The sequence below is a fragment of the Anguilla anguilla genome, chromosome 1 (assembly GCF_013347855.1).
Source record: "Anguilla anguilla isolate fAngAng1 chromosome 1, fAngAng1.pri, whole genome shotgun sequence".
NCBI lineage: Eukaryota > Metazoa > Chordata > Actinopteri > Anguilliformes > Anguillidae > Anguilla > Anguilla anguilla.
This window is the reverse complement of record NC_049201.1, coordinates 62,386,635-62,411,183: the sequence shown is the minus strand read 5'-3', so window position 1 is coordinate 62,411,183 and position 24,549 is coordinate 62,386,635. Positions and strand designations below refer to the sequence as shown.

At 44.2% G+C, this 24,549-nt stretch overlaps 1 protein-coding gene across 3 annotated transcripts in view; it reads left to right on the top strand.

Moving 5' to 3' along the window:
* LOC118235328 (dynein heavy chain 11, axonemal) overlaps window positions 1–24,549 on the top strand; it is a 74,883-nt gene that overhangs the window by 32,937 nt on the left and 17,397 nt on the right. For 2 of the 3 annotated variants that reach the window (XM_035432546.1, XM_035432555.1), the window contains 21 exons: window positions 57–230; window positions 1,370–1,574; window positions 2,828–2,993; window positions 3,235–3,337; window positions 4,369–4,608; window positions 4,900–5,061; window positions 5,339–5,532; window positions 5,844–6,006; window positions 7,339–7,462; window positions 7,941–8,083; window positions 9,981–10,142; window positions 13,587–13,820; window positions 15,158–15,304; window positions 15,775–15,888; window positions 17,166–17,309; window positions 17,822–18,004; window positions 18,209–18,310; window positions 19,275–19,409; window positions 22,269–22,442; window positions 22,911–23,146; window positions 23,470–23,592. In XM_035432546.1, the coding sequence (XP_035288437.1) occupies window positions 57–230; window positions 1,370–1,574; window positions 2,828–2,993; window positions 3,235–3,337; window positions 4,369–4,608; window positions 4,900–5,061; window positions 5,339–5,532; window positions 5,844–6,006; window positions 7,339–7,462; window positions 7,941–8,083; window positions 9,981–10,142; window positions 13,587–13,820; window positions 15,158–15,304; window positions 15,775–15,888; window positions 17,166–17,309; window positions 17,822–18,004; window positions 18,209–18,310; window positions 19,275–19,409; window positions 22,269–22,442; window positions 22,911–23,146; window positions 23,470–23,592 (3,428 nt within the window). Of the gene's footprint in view, window positions 1–56; window positions 231–1,369; window positions 1,575–1,715; window positions 1,789–2,827; window positions 2,994–3,234; window positions 3,338–4,368; window positions 4,609–4,899; window positions 5,062–5,338; window positions 5,533–5,843; window positions 6,007–7,338; window positions 7,463–7,940; window positions 8,084–9,980; window positions 10,143–13,586; window positions 13,821–15,157; window positions 15,305–15,774; window positions 15,889–17,165; window positions 17,310–17,821; window positions 18,005–18,208; window positions 18,311–19,274; window positions 19,410–22,268; window positions 22,443–22,910; window positions 23,147–23,469; window positions 23,593–24,549 lie in introns of those variants that run through there. The other variant, XM_035432564.1, reaches the window with a different exon arrangement.

The window sequence follows — 24,549 nt, the reverse complement described above, 5'->3', positions numbered from 1 at the left end:
CCCCCCATCCCCCATAACCCAGGTGCCGTCTTCACCTCTCTCTGCCCCTGTTTCAGCTCCACGACTACCGGATTGAGTTCAGTCAGTGGTGGACAAAAGCAATGAAAACTGTCAAGTTCCCTGCACAGGGGTCTGTGTTTGATTACTGCCTGGACCCACTGACCAGGCGCTTCCTTCCCTGGGGCGATCGAGTGCCCCTGTTTGAGATGGAGGCCAACACGTCTCTGCAGGTAAATGAGAGAAAAAGGAGCAAAGAACAAGGTCAGGGAATAGTGCCTTTTAATGCAACAGCCAGTGAAAAAAGTCCCCCTAGCTGTGTGTAGGCCCATATATTACTGTGATCATTTACTTCAAAGCATACATATTCAAATGCATTGCTTAACATTAAAAGAGGTTATATATGGAATGTAAAGGACTTCAATTACTATGTAAAGGATGCCTTTCATCCCATTGTGAGATCACACAATGTTTTACAATGAGGGGAGAGTGACTCAACCTCAACCAGCTGGGAACGCTCTTTTCACCTGAACACATGTATTCATTTAGGTAGTAATGAAGGATTCACTTAGTCAATTAAACTGGTTGATGGTTTTTCTGTTTGACGAAATGTACAATTTTTAATTGTGAATTTAGTCAGAACTGCACAGCACCGTTTGCTCATTAGCTTGATGCAAATGTTGCTGTGGCTAGCCATTAATTTGCATTGTAGTTTCAATCATTGATTTTTCATCTCTGTAGCAGAATGATATGATTAATTCAGATCAGTAAGTCACGATACAATCCGTTACTGATCAAAAGTTTTGAATGTTTAGTAGATGAAGGTAATCCTTTCTTTCTTTACAGTTACACTTACAGAATGAGAAGTGTACTACTGTTTTTTGAAGTGAGCTTTTTTCAGTGAGAAAAAGGACAATAAAAATCACAGTGAACAAGGTCTCAGTCATTCTCCAATACTTGCTTTCTGTCTGGGAATGTCCCCTCCTTAGGGTCATTTTAGCTTCCTGCTGCAGGCTTGCCCTGTCCTCAAAATGACCCCGCACCAAAGAGATTATTTTAGGGTCAGTGTAAACATGAAAGTCCTGCCACTAGGGAAAGAGCGTAAAGTTTCACAACATGCTCTTCAGAGGGGCCGCATACCTGAGTGAATGTCAGCAGGGGTTTGAGTGCAGTACAGGCTTCACCTCTGACTGCAGAGATCTATGGCCTGAGCAGAAGGTCACTAGTTCAAAAGTTCTGTGTTTTTATACAGCTATTGCAGAACAGTATAAATCAGTATTACCTGTAAAGCTGACAGGGCAGGTTGATAATAAGTAATAACTGTTACATTCACGAGTAATGTTGGTGATGATGATCATTTCTGTGGTCACAGGCAGTTCTGGTTCACACCTCGGAGACGGTGCGTCTGCGCTACTTCATGGACTTGCTGCTGGACAGGGGCCAGCCCCTCATGCTGGTGGGGAACGCTGGAGTGGGGAAGACTGCCCTGGTGGGGGACAAGCTGCTCGACCTGCCAGAGAACTACATGATGGCCCGAGTGCCCTTCAACTACTACACCACATCCACCATGCTGCAGAGTGAGCTCAACTTCCATACAGAATGTGTTTACACCACATCCACCATGCTCCAGAGTGAGCTCAGCTTCCATAAAGAATGTGTTTACACCACGTCCACCGTGCTGCAGTGAGCTCAACTTCCATACAGAATGTGTTTACACCACATCCACCATGCTGCAGAGTGAGCTCAGCTTCCATACAGAGTGTGTTTACACCACATCCACCATGCTGCAGAGTGAGCTCAGCTTTCATACAGAATGTGTTTACACCACATCCACCATGCTCCAGAGTGAGCTCAGCTTCCATAAAGAATGTGTTTACACCACGTCCACCGTGCTGCAGAGTGAGCTCAGCTTCCATACAGAATGTGTTTACACCACGTCCACCGTGCTGCAGTGAGCTCAGCTTCCATAAAGAATGTGTTTACACCACGTCCACCGTGCTGCAGAGTGAGCTCAGCTTCCATAAATAATGTGTTTACACCACGTCCACCGTGCTGCAGAGTGAGCTCAGCTTCCATACAGAATGTGTTTACATCACATCCAACATATCCACAGAGCAGTGTGTTCTGCTTTCAAAATTCACCCAATTCACCATCTGCAAATGATAACACTAAAACCCAGAGCACAGTATGTGTAATACCCTGCTTGACAAGACGGTGTTCCTGAGATTTAAATGACTCCTGATGACAGGTGGGAATGACTTGTCCCTACATGCGCCGGTACATGTCCTCTGTCATTGAGGATGTTTGGCATGTCAATATGATGTTGATGTATTTCCCTTATCTAAAGCTCTTCCACAGTTGTTGCAAAGTCTTTGTGATGTCAATGAGATGCTGGTTAAATGTTCGATGGGAACTGTATCATAGTGCCAAATTGTATAATAGTGCCAAATAAGACCAGTTTTATTGATGCTGAATTATGAGCTCAATTTCGGTAATTAATGTGTTTACACCATGTGTCAGGTTCCTGGCAAAGCAGATTCAACCCATGGCACATCCAACCAAAATATTTTTCCTGAGTGTTTTTATTTTGTAGTTGATTCACCAGCATTGCCTTTTGAATTATTACCTTTACATTTAGGCATTTAGCAGACGCTTATCCTGATAGATGTGATCAGAACCATTATACTACACTGTCGAGTTGCTTTGCCTTTTCTCATTACAGACTGGTTTCTATGCATGCAGCACATGGAAGATTTATATGGTACGGTTGGTGTATCAGTGCTGAATTATAGATGAAACGGGTTGACATGTTGACACTTCCTTGACTCAGAGGTCCTTGAGAAGTCCCTGGAGAAGAAGGCGGGCAGAAACTATGGCCCCCCGGGAAACCGAAAGCTCATCTACTTCATAGATGACATGAACATGCCCGCTGTGGACAGCTATGGGACGGTCCAGCCTCACACCCTCATCCGACAGCACCTAGACTACCGGCACTGGTGAGGAGTCTCCAAATTCAGCATAGAATCTATAGGAACGAAATAACAAAACCAAACCCCCGTTTAATATTCTGACCTGTCTGGGAGCTACAAAAGGAACGTAGCGGTTTGTGTGCATACTGTTAGTCCTTTCATGAGTGCCGGTGACTTTACTTTGAAAATAAGTATCCTGTGTTTCATGTGGAAGATAGGCACTCTGAAGGTAAAACAAGCTTTGAACTGATTTTACTTTTTCTCCAAGGTATGACAGACAGAAGCTGTCACTCAAAGAAATTCACAACTGTCAGTACGTGGCTTGTATGAACCCAACTGCTGGGAGCTTCACCGTCAACCCCAGACTGCAGGTAGTGGGGGAATTGTAGACTTTTTCACTCTTAACTAACACGTAGCACCAACCCTTTATGGTACAATGCAAGCTGTTTGGTACTATGCCCGTTGTAGGAATTACCCACATCATGAAAACCCATAAGACAGAACCATTCCTATTTAAATGCTGTGTAAAGGGGAAGTCACCCTAATTCACCGATATTATATTTTATTCATCACTCCACTGTTGGAAGGTAAAAAAAATGATTCAGAGTGGTTGTTGTTTACAACGATAAAAAACTTGCCTCTCACTACAATATTGAGAGTTGGTATCACTACCCCTGAGACATGAAATGTGTCATCCATGCTTTTTCAGGAAGGGTGATAGATATGTTAAAGATTGTTATGTTGCAACTGCCATGTCGTTTTACCATGATATCAGTGAGCAGATCCTTTCACCAAATTTTATGGAAGTTCCCCTTTAAGTGCTGTGCACACAATAATAAAGTACTTGGTTTTTTAGAATGATTTTGATAATTGCACATATTTAATATCCACATATTTTTACTTTTCTATTTAATATAAAAATGAACGAATAATATAACTAAATAAACACTTGCTTTAGTTTGAAACCTGTTCATTCTCCTGGGAAGCCTACCCAATTCCTTGTGGCCTCGTTGAATGTTAAGACAAGCGAGACAGGGAGGGGAGACCAAAAATTTATGTGACCTGGCAAGGCTGGTTTGAGCTCATCATTAAACCGTGAAGGAATAGTCTTGTTAATGTTTCTGTGTGATTGCTGCCAGGTCATAAAATTACATGAGTGAAATTTATTTATGTTTCAGTTGGCAATCTAGTAGAATAACTGTCATTCTTAAAAAACAGTTTCGTTCAAAATGAGATGTGTGAATTTAGTTTTTCATCTGAGCGGAGCACCATGTGGCAGATCCATGTAGCTTTAATTCAGATGCAGCATCTCTTTGAGGTTCATGCTGATCAGAGCTGACGTCTCAGTAATGGTTGCTGTGTTGTTTTTGCACCGCAGTAAGATTGTCCCCTGTCTCCACAGAGACATTTCTCTGTTTTTGCAGTGAACTTCCCTTCTTCAGAGGCCCTGGACTCCATCTACAGTAAGATCCTTGCGTTCCACCTCCAGCAGCAGCCTTTCAGCCCCGGGGTCCTCAGAATGGCCGACGCTGTGGTCTCAGCCTCCATCTGGCTCCACCACAGGATGGTCCACAACTTCTTGCCCACGGCTGTGAAGTTCCACTACATATTCAACCTCCGTGACCTCTCCAACATTTTCCAGGTGAGGTCTGCAACACAGATCGAGTCGAGGATGAAATGCCTGCAGAAGTGTGATGCTCACTATGTTGTGCTGTTTGACTATATATTGCCTTATTTGCGTATGCACTTATCCCATTTACACAATTTACACTTATGCATGTTATTCATTGTGTATATTTCCTGAATCCATTCAGGCTCAGAACACTGCCAAAAAGTAGAGCAGCAGCACCCTACCCAATATTCAAGCCTGCTGCTTCTGACAGTATTTGGAGTCCATTTTCTAGGCTGTGATGATTCTCTGCTGTCTGTGTAGGGCCTCCTCTTCTCCACTGTGGAGTGTCTGAGACAGGACACTGACCTGGTGCAGCTCTGGCTTCACGAGACCAGCAGGGTGTACTCAGACAAGCTGGTGGAGCCGAGGGACCACAGGCTCTTCCACAAGCTGCAGATGGATGCTGCACGCAAGCACTTTGAGGTACAGTGCACAGAGGTGCAGTGTCTGTGGGAGACGTCTGCATGAATCAGCCTTGCTCTGATACAGTTCTGACCCTGTTCTGACCCTGTTCCTGTTGACTTGGTACCCAGCTGGGATTCACCCAGCCACCCACCTGACATCTGAAAGTAATTGCTGTATCACTGTGGTCCAAAATTAGTGTGGATATATGACAGTACAGACAACTCAATTACACTCTGTTGTGAAAGCCCTCCCATGCCTATCTGCCAGGGATCAGAGAATGTGTGTGTGTTTGCAGGGGGTGGAGGACCATATCCTTTTTCAGCAGCCCCTCATATACTGCCACTTCAGCCGGGGTGGGGAGGAGTCCCGCTACATGCCAGTGACAAAATGGGATGCACTCCGGACAATCCTGGAGGAGGCGCTAGAGAGCTACAACGAGCTGAATGCAGCCATGAACCTGGTGCTGTTCGAGGATGCCATGCAGCACGTGTAAGTGGCCTTCAAAGATATCTGTTGGGAAATTAAACCCCGAAAGAAAATGTTCAAATTACATAGTTGACTTAACTAAATCTGGCTATTGGGGTGTGATTTTTTTTGTTTGGGTAATAATTGCTGGCGTTGTGAAAACTTCTATAAAAATTAATCAATGGCATTTAGTTTGATGAGACAGGCGCAATTCAATGGCCATAGGGAGCAGTTCATTATTGATGATGATAATAATACATTATAACTGTATATAACTGGTGATGAAGTAATCCTGCAGTACAGTAGATTTTGTGCTGTTGGGATGTTGATGGCAGCTGTAGGATCAGCCGGATCTTGGAGGCGTCCCGGGGCTACGGCCTGCTGGTGGGGGTGGGAGGCAGTGGCAAGCAGAGCCTGACCCGGCTCGCAGCCCACCTGTCCTCCCTCCACGTCTTCCAGATCACCCTGCGCAAGGGCTACGGGATCCAGGACCTGAAGGTGACCACCACCACTGATCCCAAACCAGTTACCTGCTCCCTGTCCCAAACCAGTTATCTGCTCCCTGTCCCAAACCAGCTACCTGCTCCCTGTCCCAAACCATCTACCTGCTCCCTGTCCCAAACCAGTTACCTGCTCCCTGTCCCAAACCAGTTACCTGCTCCCTGTCCCAAACCAGCCACCTACCACCTGTCCCAAACCAGTTACCTGCTGCCTGTCCCAAACCAGCTACCTACTCCCTGTCCCAAACCAGTTACCTGTTACCTGTCCCAAACCAGTTACCTGCTACCTGTCCCAAACCAGTTATCTGCTACCTGTCCCAAACCAGCCACCTACCAACTTTCCCAAAACAGTGACTATTACCTACCCCATCCCAGTCCCATCTTGTGCTGTCCAAGTCCAAGTAATTGAAAGGATTTAATACACGCTTCGCTTTTCTTAAGGACAAAGCCAAACGGCAGCGATGATTGCCCATCTATATGTTGATTGCTTTGATCTTCCTGAGCCTGCCCACGTTGTAAGCTGCGTCTTTAAATACTCTGCGGCAGGGAGGATAAATCCCACGGGTCGGTGATTAATTAAAAAGGATCAAGGTTTCTTTTAGCCAACGTGCCCAGGATCAATAGCCTCCGGGCTCCTGGCGGAATATTGATCTGATTCAGTTCTGTTCACCTCTTTACTGACTGTAGAGGGGATAATTGTCAGATCCCATTTAAGACCTCAGGAATATATTTCAATACCTGATTAATGTGGCACATCCTGTAATTTCACACGGATGCTGTAAAGGCTCAAATTGTGGTTAACCACAGTGCTGCTGAATGGAAGCTCAGTGTACTGTTCTTTACTCTGTTGACTGATCTGGCTTCTGAAGTTCAATGAAACATTATTTTGTTCAATGAATAATTATACAGAGGACTTTCCTTTGTGAATGGGTAATACTGTAAGCTTCAGTTTTGCAAGAACAAAGTATGAGTCCAGATGTGTTGTTGGGAGACATTATGTTTGTTCACTGTTATTTTCCCTGTTAAAACATTAAAGAGGTTTTTAATCGTAATTTTTAAAAAGTACATTTGAATTATGCTGGTATTTTTAGGGCTATATGCTAATTAATTAAAAATCGCTTTCTGCTGAATGTGTTAGATCTTATGGTGAATTTTTATTTAGCCATTATTTATTCAGCCCCATTGTCATCGCTTTTTCAAGGGGACCCTGACCAAGAAAGCAGCACACACCAATACAAATGCACAAGGGTACAGACAGTCAGTGATGTTAAAACAAAAACATGGTCTTACGGTTCAGGTGGGTGTGAGACAGTTTTCTGGTTGTTCTCAGGTGGACCTTGCTGGACTTTACATGAAGACTGGTGTGAAGAACCTGCCTACCGTCCTGCTTCTAACCGATGCTCAGATCCCGGACGAGCGCTTCCTGGTGCTCATCAATGACTTACTGGCCTCAGGTACGACCTCTGTAGGCAAAGTCCCATCAAGCTCCTAGCCCTCAAACTTCTGGGACGTCCTGTCAGAGTTCTCACAAATCATCGACCCCAAAAAACTACATAAACAAGGACCAACACCAAATAAACTAACAATTCATCTCACACCAGAAGCTAATGTCACTGCCATGATAGTGTTATGCAAAATTAGCTATATCCTGCTAAACAAGGTCTCTAACACCAAATAAACTAACAATTAATTTCATACCAGAAGCTAATGTCACGGCCGTGATAGTTTTATACTCTTCGGCCATTCTCTTTACATGAATGGCCACGGTTTAAAAAATCTAATCCGTTATTGAAGGTGAGTGTTCATCCACCAGTTTGTGGTTTAACATCAGCGTTAATCAATGCTTTAATGGCCTCGAAGGACCTTAAACAAACTTTTTGTTAATTACTGTACACACGGTTTTATTTTTGTTACGTTTACCTGCTTGTTCAGGTGAGATCCCGGACCTGTTTGCTGAGGAGGAGGTGGACAGCATTGTGGCTGTGGTCCAGGCTGAGATGCGAGGCCTGGGGCTGTTGCACAGCAGGGAGCACTGCTGGAGGTTCTTCATCGACCGCGTCCGTCAGCAGCTCAAGGTCTGGCCCAGTCAAATACAGTTCAAAAGACTACATTAAACAGAACTGATCCTTTAAGTTCTGATTTGTAAAAGTCATTTTATGTTGAACATTTTCATATTCATATTTTATGTAGACTCATCTGTTGTCCTTTTGTAAATTTGAGCTGATTGAGGGGTGCGTGGAACAGAGCCTTATGTGTTGTAGGTGTTGGGTATTGCTTAAACAAGAATAAAAATCTAATGTCCTTGAGAGCCAGTTGGCAATCCTCCAGATAAAATAAAGAATAAAATATTATGAGTTAACATAGAGCCCAATACCTCAGGCGGCCTGTGCAAGGCCAAGCTATATCATAATGCATGATCACTCAAAAGAATCATTCAAGTCTGCAAGCAGCAAGGACCTTAAATATCTGCTGAGTGCGAGAGCTGGCTGAGAGAGAAAAGATAAAGGGAAGAAGAGCGGGAGGGGAGAGGGGGAAAGGGGAAGTGAAAGGGGCTTTGTGAGTGACTCATGAGTATGTAGTGCCCCTTGCTGGAGGGACACTGCAGTGATTAGTGGAGAAATCTTACATCATTATCTCAGCTTCATCAGAATGTTGCGACATGACTGATAGTGTTTTAGTGAGATGATTGTGTCCAGGAAGTGAGCTTCACTTCAGGAAGCATAAATGCTGTCTTAAATACCGGCACTCATCCTTTTCTTTGAAGATGAGCCTGGTTGTGTTATCTGTGTCAGTCAGTCCAGTGCTGTAGTGTGCGGCATGAAGAGAAGGGGCCGGTACAAGGGAAGGTGGGGCGCAAAATCTGCCAAATGTGTTTGCTTTGCAATTTTATTAAGGTGGACTGTTACACATTTGGTTTGGATACTGGAGATAAGGAAGGGCCATTACAGAGGGATGATTAAATACCCACATTACACTGCTGATGGCATGTTAGTCTGCATCAGTGAGCAAGGTAGAGGGAGTTTGGCGGAAGAGGGATAATCTTGGGGTCCAACAGATCCCAGCTGATGTGTAAATCCGGCCAGTGGCACTCTCTCCATCTGGACATGTCAGAGCCCCACAGTAAGGAAGTGAACACAGGGGGAGTGAGGCTTTCTGTGTGTGTGTGCATGTGTTTGTGTGTCTGTGTGTGTGTGCGCATTTGTGTGTGTGCGTGTGTACGCATGCATGTGTGGGTTTATGTGTGTATGTGTGTGTGTGTGAGTGTGTGTGTGGGAATGGGTTTGTGTGTGTGTGTGTGTGTGTGTGTGTGCATGTGTGCGTATGTGTGCGTGTAAGTACGTACGTGAATGGGTTTGTGTGTGTGTGCGCGTGTGTGTGTGAGTGTGTGTGTGCATGCGTGCGTATGTGTGCGTGTAAGTACGTATGTGAATGGGTTTGTGTGTGTGTGTGTGTGTGTGTGTGTGAGTGTGTGTGTGGGAATGGGTTTGTGTGTGTGTGTGTGTGTGTGTGTGTGCATGTGTGCGTATGTGTGCGTGTAAGTACGTACGTGAATGGGTTTGTGTGTGTGTGCGCGTGTGTGTGTGAGTGTGTGTGTGCATGCGTGCGTATGTGTGCGTGTAAGTACGTATGTGAATGGGTTTGTGTGTGTGTGTGTGTGTGTGTGTGAGTGTGTGTGTGGGAATGGGTTTGTGTGTGTGTGTGTGTGTGTGTGTGTGCATGTGTGCGTATGTGTGCGTGTAAGTACGTACGTGAATGGGTTTGTGTGTGTGTGCGCGTGTGTGTGTGAGTGTGTGTGTGCATGCGTGCGTATGTGTGCGTGTAAGTACGTATGTGAATGGGTTTGTGTGTGTGTGTGTGTGTGTGTGAGTGTGTGTGTGGGAATGGGTTGGTGTGAAGTGGCAGCATTGTTGCTCAGGCCGCTGAAGATGCGGCCCGTGTCTGAAGCCCTGCTCCGTGCGTCCTGCTCCCCAGGTGGTGCTGTGCTTGTCTCCCGTAGGCAGCGCTCTGCGTGTCAGGGCCCGTCACTTCCCGGCCCTGGTTAACTGCACGGCCATCGACTGGTTCCACCAGTGGCCCCCCGAGGCCCTGCAGTCTGTCAGCCGCAGGTTCATACAGGAGATCGAGGGCATTGAGGTGAGACCTGCTTCTGCCACTCGCCCCCACACACTTCCTCTCATTACTCTTTCCCTTCTTTCACTCTCCTGCCTCTCTCTTCTCTCCTCTTCCTGTGTTTTACCTTTCTCCTGCCAGTCTCTTCCTCTTCCTTCCTTTTAAGGGAGCTTTCACATGGTGTGCTTGCATGCTGCCTTCTGATCTAGCACTTTTCAGTAAAAGAAATGTGAGGAATGTGTTCTTTCACAATGGTTCAGCATCTGTTCTCTGCTCATGTAAGAAAAATACATTTTTTGTGGGCGGATATAAACCCAGTGTTATAGGAATGATGGTCCTTTCCAGGGATAAACCGGTTTAATGTATGGGAAGGGGTGGACAAAAGGGGTGTTTGTGGGCTACTGGTCTTTGATCTTTGATCCCCTCACTCTTTTTAAACAGTAAGTCTCTCCTGAGGGCTAACGGTTCAGTGTTACAAATAAAATGACACATTTCAAAACTATTTGAAATGATGGTGTATTTTTAAAAAAAACATGTTTTTAATTGTTTTTGGACACCCATGTTTTGGTACCCTTGTGTGGAGAGCCGGTTTTTTGGGAACGCCGGGGTTAAGACTACTCGTTCTGTAAGTGCAATGGGATCTTTATCTCTATTTGGTCCAGGGGGAAGAGGGCCCCCTACTGGCCCGGAAAGGTCTCTTCCAGCAGCGACTGAGTTTTCTCAGGAGATTAGGGGTTTGACATGAGAGGGCTAAAAGGTGACATGGCTGCTATTTCTGCCAGCAACAGTGTGCAAGTACATGTCTTTGTAATTATATAAATGAATAATGTAAAACATAACCCATAGCAAAGGTTCTTGCAGTTACCTATTTTCTCTGATACAGAATGTTTTAAGATTATTTTCATAAATCCGTGTGGAGAGAGTGGAACTACAGGACTGTGTTTAACAGCTACATCATTGTTTCTGTAGTTTTAAGGAGCAGGTGCTACTGAACATTTGCACTGGGGAGTGTGAACACCCATGCATCTTGCTCAGGAGGTTTGCTACGGAATAATACGCCAATCCACCTCTCCGCAACAAGCCTAGAATGTTTTTAAAAATGCTTTCACATTAGGCACAGTGTATACAGAGCTGAATTAATATGCTGCTGGTAAATGCGAAATGGTTCTAATTGGTTGGCTTCTTGGTCAATATTTGCACTATATTTGATTTGTTTGTGTTTGGTTCAATAATTGAGAGTACATTTTTTGTTCTTCCCACACTTTCTCAAGTGTAACAGATGCATATTGCTTAAAAGAATATTAAAATTTTAGATTTGCCTGTAACGAGACGTGATTTGTTGAAGTCTTTGCCTCCAGTTACACTTTTAATTAACATCTTCTAATTACTGGAGTGCAGATGTATTAACTTTTCAATAGATTCCTCATGATTAGCTGCGCACTAACAAAGAGACTAATGGGTAATTAGATGCACAGTGACTGTGGTGACAGGACAGGACCGTGCGCGTGTTATTGTCTTCCCCTTAGCGGTGGAACGATCAGTGACCAGGATCATTTATGCCAATGAGGCGAGAAGAATTAATAATGGTACGGTGACCCTCTAAGGTGACACAGCTGTTTGAGTCAGGAAGTGCCGTCTGCTGGCGGTGACCTTCTCTGAGGAGAAGTGACAGGTTGGGGGTGTGGCTCTGGGGGCGGCAGGGGAGGGGAGGGGGGATCTCCGGGGCCTTGTAACACACGACCAGCTGCTGCCTGTCTGAATGAATCCCCTTGTCTGCTAGAGTTTGATGACTCCTAGCTTTGACCTCTGGCCAGTTACTGCCCTTGTGGAAGTCCAAGTTAGAGGGTCAGGTGGAAAAGGTTACTTTAGGACTTGTTTGAAAGGTCAGTGTTTAGAGAAGATGTGTGATTTTAAACTGCGTGCTCTGGACAGATATATAATATGGGAGATTCAGCCTAACTGCTATGTCATGTCCTTTTTGGACTAGTTAATGCAACTTCAAAAGATTAAAGCATTGAAATTAACAGAAACAGTGTGAATCAAATTGAATTAAGTAAATTGTATTTTATCATAAATTCCGTATGAAATAAGTAATTATTGCAGAATGTAATACATGGTTGACGGCAAACCGTGTGTTAGGGAGGTACTGATTCAGTAGACCATTACTATTTTGTAATACAGATTACATTATATTTTAGGCATTTTGCAGATGCTCTTACACAGTGTTAGAAAGTTACATTCAGAACAGCTTCTTTACATATTGTATACATATAATCCATTTGTGCAGCTCAAATGGATTATATGTAAACAAGCATCTTGCCCAAAGGTACAACATCAGTAGCCCACCTGGGAATTTAACCTGTACCCTTAGAAGCTAGAAGCCTAGTTTTGTCTAACCTCTGCAATAGATGCCCAGTTCCAAATATTAATATATGTAAATATTCAAAACAAGAGTATTTTCCCCAGAAAGCCTGTAGTGATGTGCTCCCAGACGCAGTTAGTGTCAGAGACGTCCAGTGGAAACAGTTATGGGTGTCACATTGAAGTGTGAAGGAGCATGAGTAATTGCACCTGACCCATATGAATGTGTTGACATGGAAATGTTGATTTTTCTGCTTTTCTAATGTACACAATTTTGATGTATGACTTATTGGAAAAGGGCATATGAAATTTGAGGAGAACGCATTCCAGGGAAATCTATAATGGACAGCAGACAGCCCGTGCTGGAAGGGCAGCGGAGACCTTTCTGAAGAGTTAATGAGACGCTCTGCCAGTGCCTCAGCCAGCCTGCTTTCATCTGATGAAAAAGCGTGTATGGATTCTGCACCTGTCAGCGGGTTTAATTATCAAACTTAAACATTTTATTAATAATCAGAGTTTTCGGCACAAATCAATGAAGGAGCAGCACCGGCCTCGCAAATGGACACGCGTGCCATCATGAACTATTATGTCAGATCTTAATTAATAACGATTTTCGCCCACGCTGCAGAGAGCATTCCTTCTTTTTTCTTTTTTTTTTTTCTTTTTGGTAAATTACGTTCGGGTTTGCTAGCCGCATTTGTAGCTCATTTGTGTTTGTATTAATTGATCTCGGGCAGGCTGTGATTAATTAAACTGCCTGCTACTTGAGCATCACACGATAAATAACCATTAGGAGTGCGGCGGCGTCGGCGGGGAGAGGGGAGAAAGTTGGAGGACGTGGAGGATAATGTAAACAGTGGCCCTGCTTTACAATCTGCATGTCAGGGGCTCAAAACGCATTATTTTCACAGTGGTTTCAAAGCCCAATCATTTCTGGGAGCAGCACCTAAATTTCAGATTGAGTAAGTCGAGGCCGGCCGAGCGAAATGGCAAAACTTGTAGATGAATTCAGAATTTATGAAGATAATATTTCAGGCCCCATCAGCCGCGGACGTTAAACTCCACTCAATCCCGCCGGGCGCGGCGGGCCCTCCTGCTTTTTTACAGCCCCGCGTCCAGGAATCCATCAGTCTCTTCATGGCCCACGTTCACACCAGCGTCAACCGGGCGAGTGAGAAATACCGCCGCAATGAGAGGAGGCACAATTACACCACCCCCAAGAGCTTCCTCCAGCAAATCACCCTGTACGGGAGCCTCCTGGGGAGGCGGCGGACGGAGCTGGGCCGCAAGATGGAGAGAGTCCTGAGCGGCCTGCAGAAGCTGCAGACCACCGCCTCGCAGGTACGGCAGCGCCGCGCACAGAGCTCAGTAAACTGTGCTTGGAGCGCAGTTACGCACAGTGTAAGAACGGGAGCTGATCCCCCTACTTATGCCTGTGTCTGTGGACAGTGATAATTATGATCATTTTTGCAGGATGTGGCGGGGACTGCAGTTCCTCTGTTTGAGTGGCCTGAGACAGTGACAAATTTTAATTTTCACGATGTGGGGAAATGCACCGAAGACCGGTTTAATTAGAGTGGATGTGTAGAATTTAAATAAGGTGTGGAGAGGCAGCATAATTTGTAAGTGGAGTTGATTTAGTGTTTAGGTGTTCGTTGTACTGGTCCATGTATTGACAACAGAACTGTCTCAGTAAGTCAAAGTCCCTACCCTTAGATGTCCTGTTAATGCATTATGTCTGTGTCAAAATCACAGCATTCTCTCCATCAGAGTCAACGTTCACATTCTAGACTACTGATCAGGCAGATTAATGAGTGTAAAAAGCACCCACTCAACATTTGAGTCCTTTTTGTTTCGCAGCCTGGCAGTGTTGTGGCGGTGTAATATAATGGTTAGGGAACTGGGTTCGTAACTCACACTTTGTCAGTTTGATTACCAGGTGGGGTGCTGGTGTTGTACCTTTGAGCAAGGTGCTCATACTGAATTGGTAAAACATTTCCAGCTGTATAAATGGACTGTGTGTAAAAATGCAATCTGTTTAACTTGCGCTGGATAAGAGCTTCTGATAAACGCTGCAATGTAACGCATACTCTAATTGAGTAAGGTCTTATGTAATAATAATAATAATAATAGTACATTATAACAGTCTATAGTTGGTAACTCAATTGGTAATTCTGTCAATTCTGAGAATGCTTTTCATAAGGAATCTCAAAGCATGGAACATCAAGCAGCATCTTTAAACTACATAAAAAGAAAAGAAAGCCCATAGTCACCGGATCAGTTGCTGCTTCGGATAGGGCACTTATGCGCTGTGCAGTGCATCACCCTACAGCCTGTCCCGAATCTGAAGCACAGCAGTGCTCTGTGACACTCACAGAGGGAGGGGTTCAGTCTGATAAATAGCCACTCCTCTGTTTCATAGGATGCCATTCATCTGCCTGTGCCAGCTGCCTCAGCTGTGCCATCCTCTGGCGTGGTATCCATGGTAACTCAGCTGGCAGAGCGCAGAGTGGGAATTAAGCAGTCAGCTGGCCACACAGAGGGCATTCATGCTCATCTGCGCTCACCTAAACTGGCCTAGAACCAGTTTAGGTGAGATTGGTCATTCTACGGTGAGGTTGATGGTGTGTCAGTACATCCCAGAAAAGTGCATCTTTAACAGTGTCTGCCTGCCCCAGGTGGAGGAACTGAAAGTGAAGCTGAGCTCACAGGAAGTGGAGCTGAACCTGAAGAACCGAGACACTGAAGCTCTGCTGACCAAGATCGGGCTTCAGACAGAGAAAGTCAGTCAGAAGAGACGCATCGCTGACACGGAGGAGCAGAAGGTCAGCTCTGGAGGCGTCTACAGGCTGAGGATAGCATGATTCTGCCTTGTTTTGCCAGTCATTTTTGATACTTGTACAATAGTTGCTACAGTGGTTATACAAATAAAATATTCATTATACAGTTCATTTACATATTTATGTTAAATAACTTTAATTGCATCTAGGCTGTTCACCTGTTGTGTTCTCTTTACATCCAACTGAAGATGACGAATGGAAAAATAAAATTATTATTCGTTTTTAAATGATCAGCGTCAGTAGTCCTAGATACTGGTAGATTTTTAAATGATGGTGTATCAAACTAAATACCATCCTGGGCTGTTACTGTAATGAAATTGACTTTTTCTCGACATGGCCCAGTTCTGAAGTCCATGTGGACTGTTTAAAGGCAGTGCACCCTCTATGAATCCCAGCTGATGCGTGATATGAAATGTTGCTCAACTGTACAGCCTGATTGGTTGCTATGGTGACAGGTTGCAGCCATCCAGGCAGAGGTGTCAGTGAAGCAGAGGGACTGTGAGACAGACCTGGCCAAGGCGGAGCCTGCTCTAGAGGCTGCCACCTCAGCATTGGACACGCTCAACAAGGTACTCCACCACTCCTACTGTCCTCGCTCAGGTCACTGCCATGCAGGCTGCTTCTGATTGGTCACTTTGTGTGAATTCCGCTAAACACTGTCTGCTCTCTGCCATACAGATGCACTTCTTTGATTCCATACTGAACTAATGTTCCAGAATGCAAATGTTTTGCTCAAAATCATGTACTGTAGCATTCAGTACTCTTCAGCATGTATGTATTCAGCTCACGGATCAATTATATTCTTAATGTATCCACTGGAATAAGTATCCAGGCTAGTGTAAGCTTTTAGGTAACATTATAAATATATGTATCCAACGATTACTGAACTGTTTGCAGTTATGTCTGTACCTGTATTGTTGCCTGAGTGGCATTCAAGCATAAAAAATGTAGCAGTGGCTTTTCCCCAGTTTCTGTGACTTTTTTGGATGGAATTTTTGAAGCCCGTTAAATGAATTTTCTGTGTAATTTCATAGAACACTTGCTATGGTTTCAGAGAGCTACAATATCCCCTGTTCTGAGTGCAAGCAAATAATTACTCAAATACTGTGGGTTATAATATTTGTGTAGGCTTACCAGCCTAAGACGGCATGCTATACTGTATAGCAGGTTGTGGTGTGAAAGTGACCACAACCTGATGCTGAATTTTATACAATTGTTAAGCAATCAGTTTACTTTCATTTTAGTGAAAACATTAATGCTATTGTGCGTGTGTTTATGTAACTGTTGTCATTTCAATTATGAGATGTATTGCCTTCAATTCACCAATAACTTTTGTTCATATGCCAGAAGATGTACGATCAAAGTCTACATTTCTTTCTCAAATTGATCTTCAGTCAGGATGACTGATGAATGGAACGTATTCTTGACCACTGACCGCCGCTCAATAAAATTATGTTGCTAGAATCACTGGTCATGACGAGCATGTAAACATGGTGATAATGACGGATGATGTCTACAAATGCACTAGGTACAAGCACCTTTACCCATACTCGAACATTGTGTATTTATTTCTGCTGATTTTTATACAAGATATATTTACTGATGAAATGGTGGTGTAATACCATTATCAAGGAGCAAGAGTTGCCCCTTCCAGTATTTGAGCTCACAACGAAAGCTTTGCCGATAAGCAGTACTGCATCAGTACTCCCTCACAGCCACTGAACAGAATGAGTGAGCGCTGATGTCATTCCTAGCATCTGGCCCATATCGTATCTAGTGCTTTGATTAAAGTGATCTGAGCGCATGTGCATTGAGGCCCAGGCTAACACTCGTACTTCCTCTGAAGGTGAACCTGACGGAGCTGAAGACCTTTCCCAATCCCCCGCTGGCGGTCAGCAATGTGGCGGCTGCTGTCATGGTGCTGCTGGCCCCAAACGGGCGGGTTCCCAAAGACCGCGGCTGGAGGGCGGCCCGGGCCTTCATGGGCAAGGTAGCCTGTCACCACAGCATCACAGCGCCCTGACTGACACCTGTCTCCTCTCCCAAAAGGACCCTGACCCGCTAACCACTCACGGTCCGCCCACTCGCCCTCTAGCCTCCCCGTCAATCCTGCTCAGAGCTGCAGTCTTCTTCCGAGCGCTGCTCTTTGATCTTATAACAGAGTCATGACAGCCGTTATGTCTAGCAAAGTTATAGATAGATAGAAATACTGGAAAATAATGTGGGGGATATTCTAAGGGGGACAAAATGTAATTGTTTTCTGTTTTGTTTTAATTTGAACAATCTTTGTTCAATATTTAGTTCAATCTCAAGCTTCCTTATAGCAAAAAAAACTGTACTCAGTCATCTGTTCATGTTCACTTATTACATTACATATTGATTTTATTTAACCTGTAACTGAGGTTTTCTTAGTCCAGTAAGGTATTGCATAAGATAATACTGTTCATCGTTAGCAGACATAAATCTCTGTGTTTTTTAACCTCCTGCCTTCACCCACCTCAGGTGGATGACTTCCTGCAAACCCTGGTGACTTACAACAAAGAGCACATCCCCGAGACGTCCATGAACGTGCTGAGAGAGCAGTACCTGAGCAAGCCGGAGTTCCACCCGGACTTTGTCCGCACCAAGTCCTTCGCTGCAGCCGGGCTCTGCGCCTGGATAATCAACATCGTCCGATACTATGAGGTGAGCCCATGCCGAGGCAGTTAACATTAAAACGACAGGCTAAGGTAATGGCAATGGCCCTGTCTATTATATCACACTAGCCTAATAAGTAAAAAAATAACTTTGGTCTGTTGTTATGAAAGCTGCATTGGTTTTAGCCATGTAAATGTTGTTTTCTTGCACATTTGGCTTGTTTAACATACACTGCTGTTTTCTGACCGGTAGGTTTACTGTGATGTTGCGCCGAAGAGACAGGCTCTGTCTCAGGCTAACACTGATCTGGAAACAGCCACAGCGAAGCTCCTCACCATCCGGAAGAAAGTGCACGTGAGTACAGCCCCCTGCTCTGTTCTCCCGGATCACTGGGCGAAGTAGCACAGTGCAGTAAAGTGTTCCTGTGTGGAAGAAGGAAGAGGAAGTCCTCTCGAACTTGGTGAAAATGATGTTTATTTGCAGGAAAGGTGGTTGTCAGGAATACAGGAAATGTATTCTGGTTCAGTGGAGTTAGTCTGAACCCTATTATCAGGAGTGAATGTCTTTAAATACCTTTTTTCATGCATTGTTTTCTGAGGCGGGAAAAATTGGATATTCAAAATAATGTGATTTCATCAGTGTCTAGCCTCCCTGAAGCAACTGGTCTGCCCATCAATACGGGGTTGAATGTTCCAGTTCCCTGGCCAGGAAAGCCTATTATATTGTTAATCAAGTCTCCTTGTTTGGAATAGTTCTTAATCACCCACTCCCGCCCGCTGTTCTATAATTGAGTGCTATGCCCATCAGTGGTGACGAGTTGTCGCTTATGCTTATAACCTGCATTGTACTTGTGATCAGTTGACCGAAACTACAGTATCTGGGCAGCAGGCATGGTTTATGTGCTAGTGTTTGAGACTTGAGTGGATAATCTTACATGTGTGAGCATGTAGTAACCCAACACACTGTTTAAATTATGCAACAGCAAAGCATCACTCTCGAGCATACACTATCTTATTTAAAATAATGCTGTTTTTTTCATTACAGTGCTGTTATCAAGAGTTTCTATTCGTTGAGATGTCCATATACTGAATCAACAGATTGCTAAATAGATGTGTTCAACTCTTCAATGGGTGTTGAAAGCCAGTCGAATACAGTCTAAAAAGACTGGGGAACTCCTGAACGTGGTCATTTATTTAATTTATGCCTAAATGAATGATGGCATTCAGGAATATTGGCCTCACTCTTTCTGTTTAAGCGATAGTGGCTGAGTCCTGCGGTCTGAGCTGGGCTGAACTGGGTTCTGTCTGGCTGTGTGCAGGATCTGGACGTGAACCTCCGGGGTCTCACGGCACAGTTCGAGAAGGCCGCGGCAGAGAAGGTGCGCTGCCAGGAGGAAGTGACACGCACGAACCGCACCATCCAGCTGGCCAACCGACTGGTCAAGGGCCTGGAGGTACGCTGGAGGTGGGGAGGGAGCTGGGGGGTGACCTAGGAAGCGGTGGGGGGAGCATGTGGAAGGGTGGGGGTGGGGGTGAGAGAACCGCATCGCTGATCCGCTCAATGGGCCGGATGAGGACATGGGGTCACGGAGATGAGAAGATGAGAGAAGGCCAGGATCTGTAGGAAAGTGGGGGGAGGGGGGAGGGGGGCATGCTGATCTGGTTGACCAGCCAGAAGGAGCGACGGGAAGGAAGGAGTGGACCGTAGCGACCATCCCACTGAGCGAGAAAAGCAGGTGGACAAGGCCCAGCTGGAGGATGTACATGTCAAGCTCACAATCACACCAACTGCTCAAGGCTCTGAGAAGAGGGCTGGGGAGGGAGGCGGGGACAGTGTTTCAGAAGAACCGCTTTCCACACTGGGTGCTTTCCATTGCTTTGACAGCATTTGAATGAAGCAGTTTCTGAACTTGTATTTGTGGCTTCCAGACCTGGATCTTTAGACAGAAATATTTTTAATCTAGGATAACCCTAACATCCAGTGCTTTTTATTCTGGGGTGTGCCCACCTCTCTTATCAAGTCAAACCCAAACTATACCGCTCAAATATTGAAGTGTAAATTCTCAAAGAGAATTTGATTTAAACTGATGTTCTTCAGATTTTCAGTAAATCAATCTACTTACGCATGGCTAGAAAAATATATTATTCAACACTACTAAATATAATTTTCTCTTTATTTAGACATTAAATATTCTGAATGGGCCCACAGTATTTGATTAAATGCTGAATACAAGGCATTACTTCAGCACGCTTGTTTCAGTGAAATGTTTTTAGACATTAGATATGAATGAGAGGAAACAGTGTTTTAAGCTATTTTTAAATGCTACATGCATAACGATTAATGTCTCATCTTAATTCTGAAAAACAAAAGTGTGTTTTTCCATTTCAATGTTACTCTCACTTTCTGCTGCCATACATTACTTGTAGATGTTTGAAATCCCCCAAAACCTTTCTGTTGATAATCTGAAAATAAAATGAGTGTAATATTTCTTTTAGCGGTTCTATTTTAAACATCCAACTTTCTTATTCAACAAAATTAATATGATTAGGATGGGAAAGCATGGCTTTTAAACATATCAAGACAAATGATATTGTCTCTCTGCCATTGACCTGGAAGCAGTGGTGTTTAGACTAATAAATCAGACAGTCTATATTTAATTATTAACTTACTTCAAAGCCACAACAGCTGTTGGAAATTAAAAACGGTTCACCCCAGACTGAGTGGTATTACAGGCAATCCATAATGCATTAGGATAAAATGATAGTGATTTTTAACTGTCTGAGAATTTATAATGCGACATGTTCTGGCTCCGGAGCCCTTGTAAGGCAATGTCACGCATGATTTAGTGCTGTCGGGGTGTCACAGTAATATTATTGAAGTCTTAAATGAATGCTAAATTGATGCTGAGTGATATTCTGGTGAAACTTTCAAAGCCGGTTTACAGGGATTGTGGTTGTACACTTCATTGCCCTCGCCCCATGGGTATTGTAGTTTACTCTCTATTGTATGTCCGTCTCTCTGCGCATAATGAGTGCAGTGAGGAAGTTTGACCACTAGAGGTCTAATTTTAATCAAGGGACCCAGAGCCTGAGATGAAGGTTATCTACCTAAGAGTCTGTGATCAAGGTCGTCTACCTAACGCTTTAGTCAAAACTGGATGATTCCCTCAGTACTAGTTGCAGCCTGACACCCTGTGGGACGAAGCCTATTACACACAGAGCAGGGCCATAGTGCTCCACATGGGAGGAGGGTGCTGGTCAGCAGGGTATTCTTCTACTCACTGCACAGTAGTGCATACTCTGGTGAAGCAGGCCCCTATGGTCTGTCTGTCAGTTTACAATGTGCAATTTCTGTTGTACAGTCTGTCCAGAACAGAATGTGCAAACAGCCAGGGCTCCTGTTAACAGTTGTGTCGATTTGTGTCTGTATACGTATGCAGGAATGTGTACATTTAGGATATTTATGATTGTTTAACTTCTTAGTGGCCAACACTCACAAAAAATGGATCAAAGGGGACAAAGGTACACTTTATTTCTTTATTTCTCACCCGTGCTCAGAGTGGCCAGTTTAAGGAAAGTATGCTCTGACTCGCTCAAATGTTTTCTGCCTCTTTTTCTCATCTGATGTGGATTATAAAATGCACCGTGCATAAATAACTTCAAACTTCCTTTTGTTACCATTTGTTGATTCATTGTTCATGCATGGGGTCACCATTTTTTCTCGCCTGCATGTCAGTCCTCAGTAGAGGCTTTCTTGATCACAGATAGTTAACACATTACACATCACACCTAGTGTGGGCACATAAAAAGTGCCATCATCACCAGCTCAAAAAATCATAAATAGAAGATTATTCATCACAATGAAATGGTTTTCAGCTGAAGCAGACTAATAAAAATGGAAATACATTAAAACAGGAACTGAAATTAAACAAAAAGAGTTTTAAACTTTTTTATTGGATTTGTTATGAAACTTTGTTATTGAATAGGAATAGATGTTTGTGGCTGTGAAATTTAAATGGTTGAAATAATAAGTGGATAATTACGTATGTGCTGTTTGATGGCTACAGTACATTGACATTTAGTGTATGTAAAAAGAGCATGTAGTTATGTAAATATGATGTATATACCATGTTGTGTTAAATGAATTCCAGTGGTGTGTACAGTAGATCTATTGCTAGTACATTCACTGAGACTCTGTGTGTGTGTGTGTGTGTGTGTTTGTGTTTGTGAATGTTCATATGTACATGTCTGCGTGTGTGAATGTGCATTTGTGTGTGTGTGCATCCCCGTGTGTGTGTGTGTGTGTTTGACAGGCTGAAAATGAGCGCTGGACGCAGGCTGTTCAGCAGTTTGAGGCCCAGCAGCAGACGCTGTGTGGAGACGTTCTCCTGACGGCTGCGTTCATCTCCTACGTGGGCTTCTTCAGTCAGAGATACCGCCAGGAGCTGCTCCAGGACACGTGGATCCCCTTTCTCCAGTCCCAGGAGGCAAGATAAGAATTTATAATTGATAGTTTGCAGAACTAGGGGTTTGTGTGCAGTAATGCTTGTTTTTAAATAAATATGATTTGTAACATACCTTTTTGGACCTTGAAATGAAATTGACCTATTTAGGTAAAAGCAATGTATTCATATATTATGCATTATGTATCAATCACACACAAAGTCAACAGTGTTTTTATAATAGGCCTATTTATAAGGGCTTTGTACATCCAAACCAAAACATGCAATTTGTATTCTGCCATAGATCCTTTGTTTGATCTGTAAGTATGCTTAGAACAAATTCAGGGAAATTCTGTTATCTGGGATGTAAGCTGCTTTAGTTATTATGCCACCGTACACATCCAGTCCCTTTTACCCATCTGTACAAACACACGCACACACACACACACACACACACACACAGTGGAGCACTCTGGTCTGTTTGCCACTTCCTGTTGATACTTCCTGCTCCAGGTCCCTGTCCCCCTGACAGAAGGCTTGGACCCCGTTCTCATGCTCACGGACGACGCCACACTGGCTGCCTGGCACAACGAGGGGTTGCCAAGCGACAGGATGTCCACAGAGAACGCCACCATCCTGGCCAACTGTGAGCGCTGGCCGCTGCTAATCGACCCCCAGCAGCAGGGAATCAAATGGATCCGGAACCGCTTTGGACCCGACCTGAAGGTGGTCCAGCTGGGCCACAAAGGGTGAGAGAGCAGACTAGAGAAAGTCCCATTAAACAACAACGTAGTACTCATTAATTATTTGGCTTCATTAATCGGGCAATAAATAGAGGCATGTGCAGAGCTGACTGTTTTCTAGTTAATTATGAACTACGGAATATGGATCATTTCAAAATTAATTGCGGTCGCAGTTTACAGACATCTTTCAATTTAAGCAATATTTTGTGCACAGCTTTTAATTAGATCAGCAGAACAGAAGTGCTGAAATGAGAAGAAGTCCAATACATAAAATATAGTCCAACAGCTCTGAAGATATTTCCAGCTCTTAACTTTAAATTCATTTCAAGATACTTGGACACCATCGAGCAAGCCTTAGCCACTGGGGAGACGGTTCTGATCGAGAACTTGGGAGAGACGATGGACCCGGTTCTGGACCCACTGTTGGGAAGAAACACCATCAAGAGAGGGAGGTGAGATGTGCATCCTGTGTCATTCTGCTGCTACGCGTCCTTGCACTCTCATTGTGAAACATAAACATGCTTTATACAGAAACATGCTCAGTAGCTGTGTCCAACAATTTGTGTCCTACAAAGCTTTATTCCCATCTGAGTAAAACCTACCAGTGTAATACCTGCTATACCCTTTCTGAAACCAGTTAGACCATTGTCAGTGGATGTGAGACTATTGTATGTTTGATGTTTGACTGAAAACCTGTTTGACTGTAGCCCTTCAGGTTTGGCTAGAGGTGATAAACCATATTACTGGAGATGGGAGTCAGGCTCCATGAAATCCAGTGACTGGAGACTGCATGAGCTCTAATTTGAAACGATCAAAGAATTTTTGTATAGATGGTAATCACTTTTTGTCATATTGTCAGGATATGTAGATCCCCACCCATTATGGAGCTCTTAAAGCCTCATCCATCACTACTGACTGTGGCTTCTGAAGACCATGCGTGCGGTCTGTTTTCCGTGTGTTTCTTACTTTTCCAGGGGTAGAGTACTCTCTGCTTATCCTCTACACTGGTGAAGCTTTATTATGCGTGTGCGTGCTGAACTCGGCGGTGTAAGAGAGCCTGTGTGTAATCCTCCTCTCCGACAGCCGCTGTGCAGCAGGGGTTCTTTCCCCAGGATTGCCTGAGGAGACCGGCGTGCTGGAACCGCGGTGCGGCCCTTCGGCAGAAGGCGGCGTGATTGCAGAGTTTTTAAATTATAGATGAATTTGCGCGGCGTGCGTTGAATCTGAGAGGCAAGATGTATCGATTGCGCACTTTAGCTTGGGTGTGATAGATGTAGCTTTGCGGAAGGCTCGGGTTCTTTGGGTGTGTTGAATATTGAGCAGCTGTTTCTGAGTGTCCCAGAGCTAGCATATACGGTCACACCGCGCCCAATAAAAGAGGCACAGACCGTGCCCTTAAAGAGGGACCG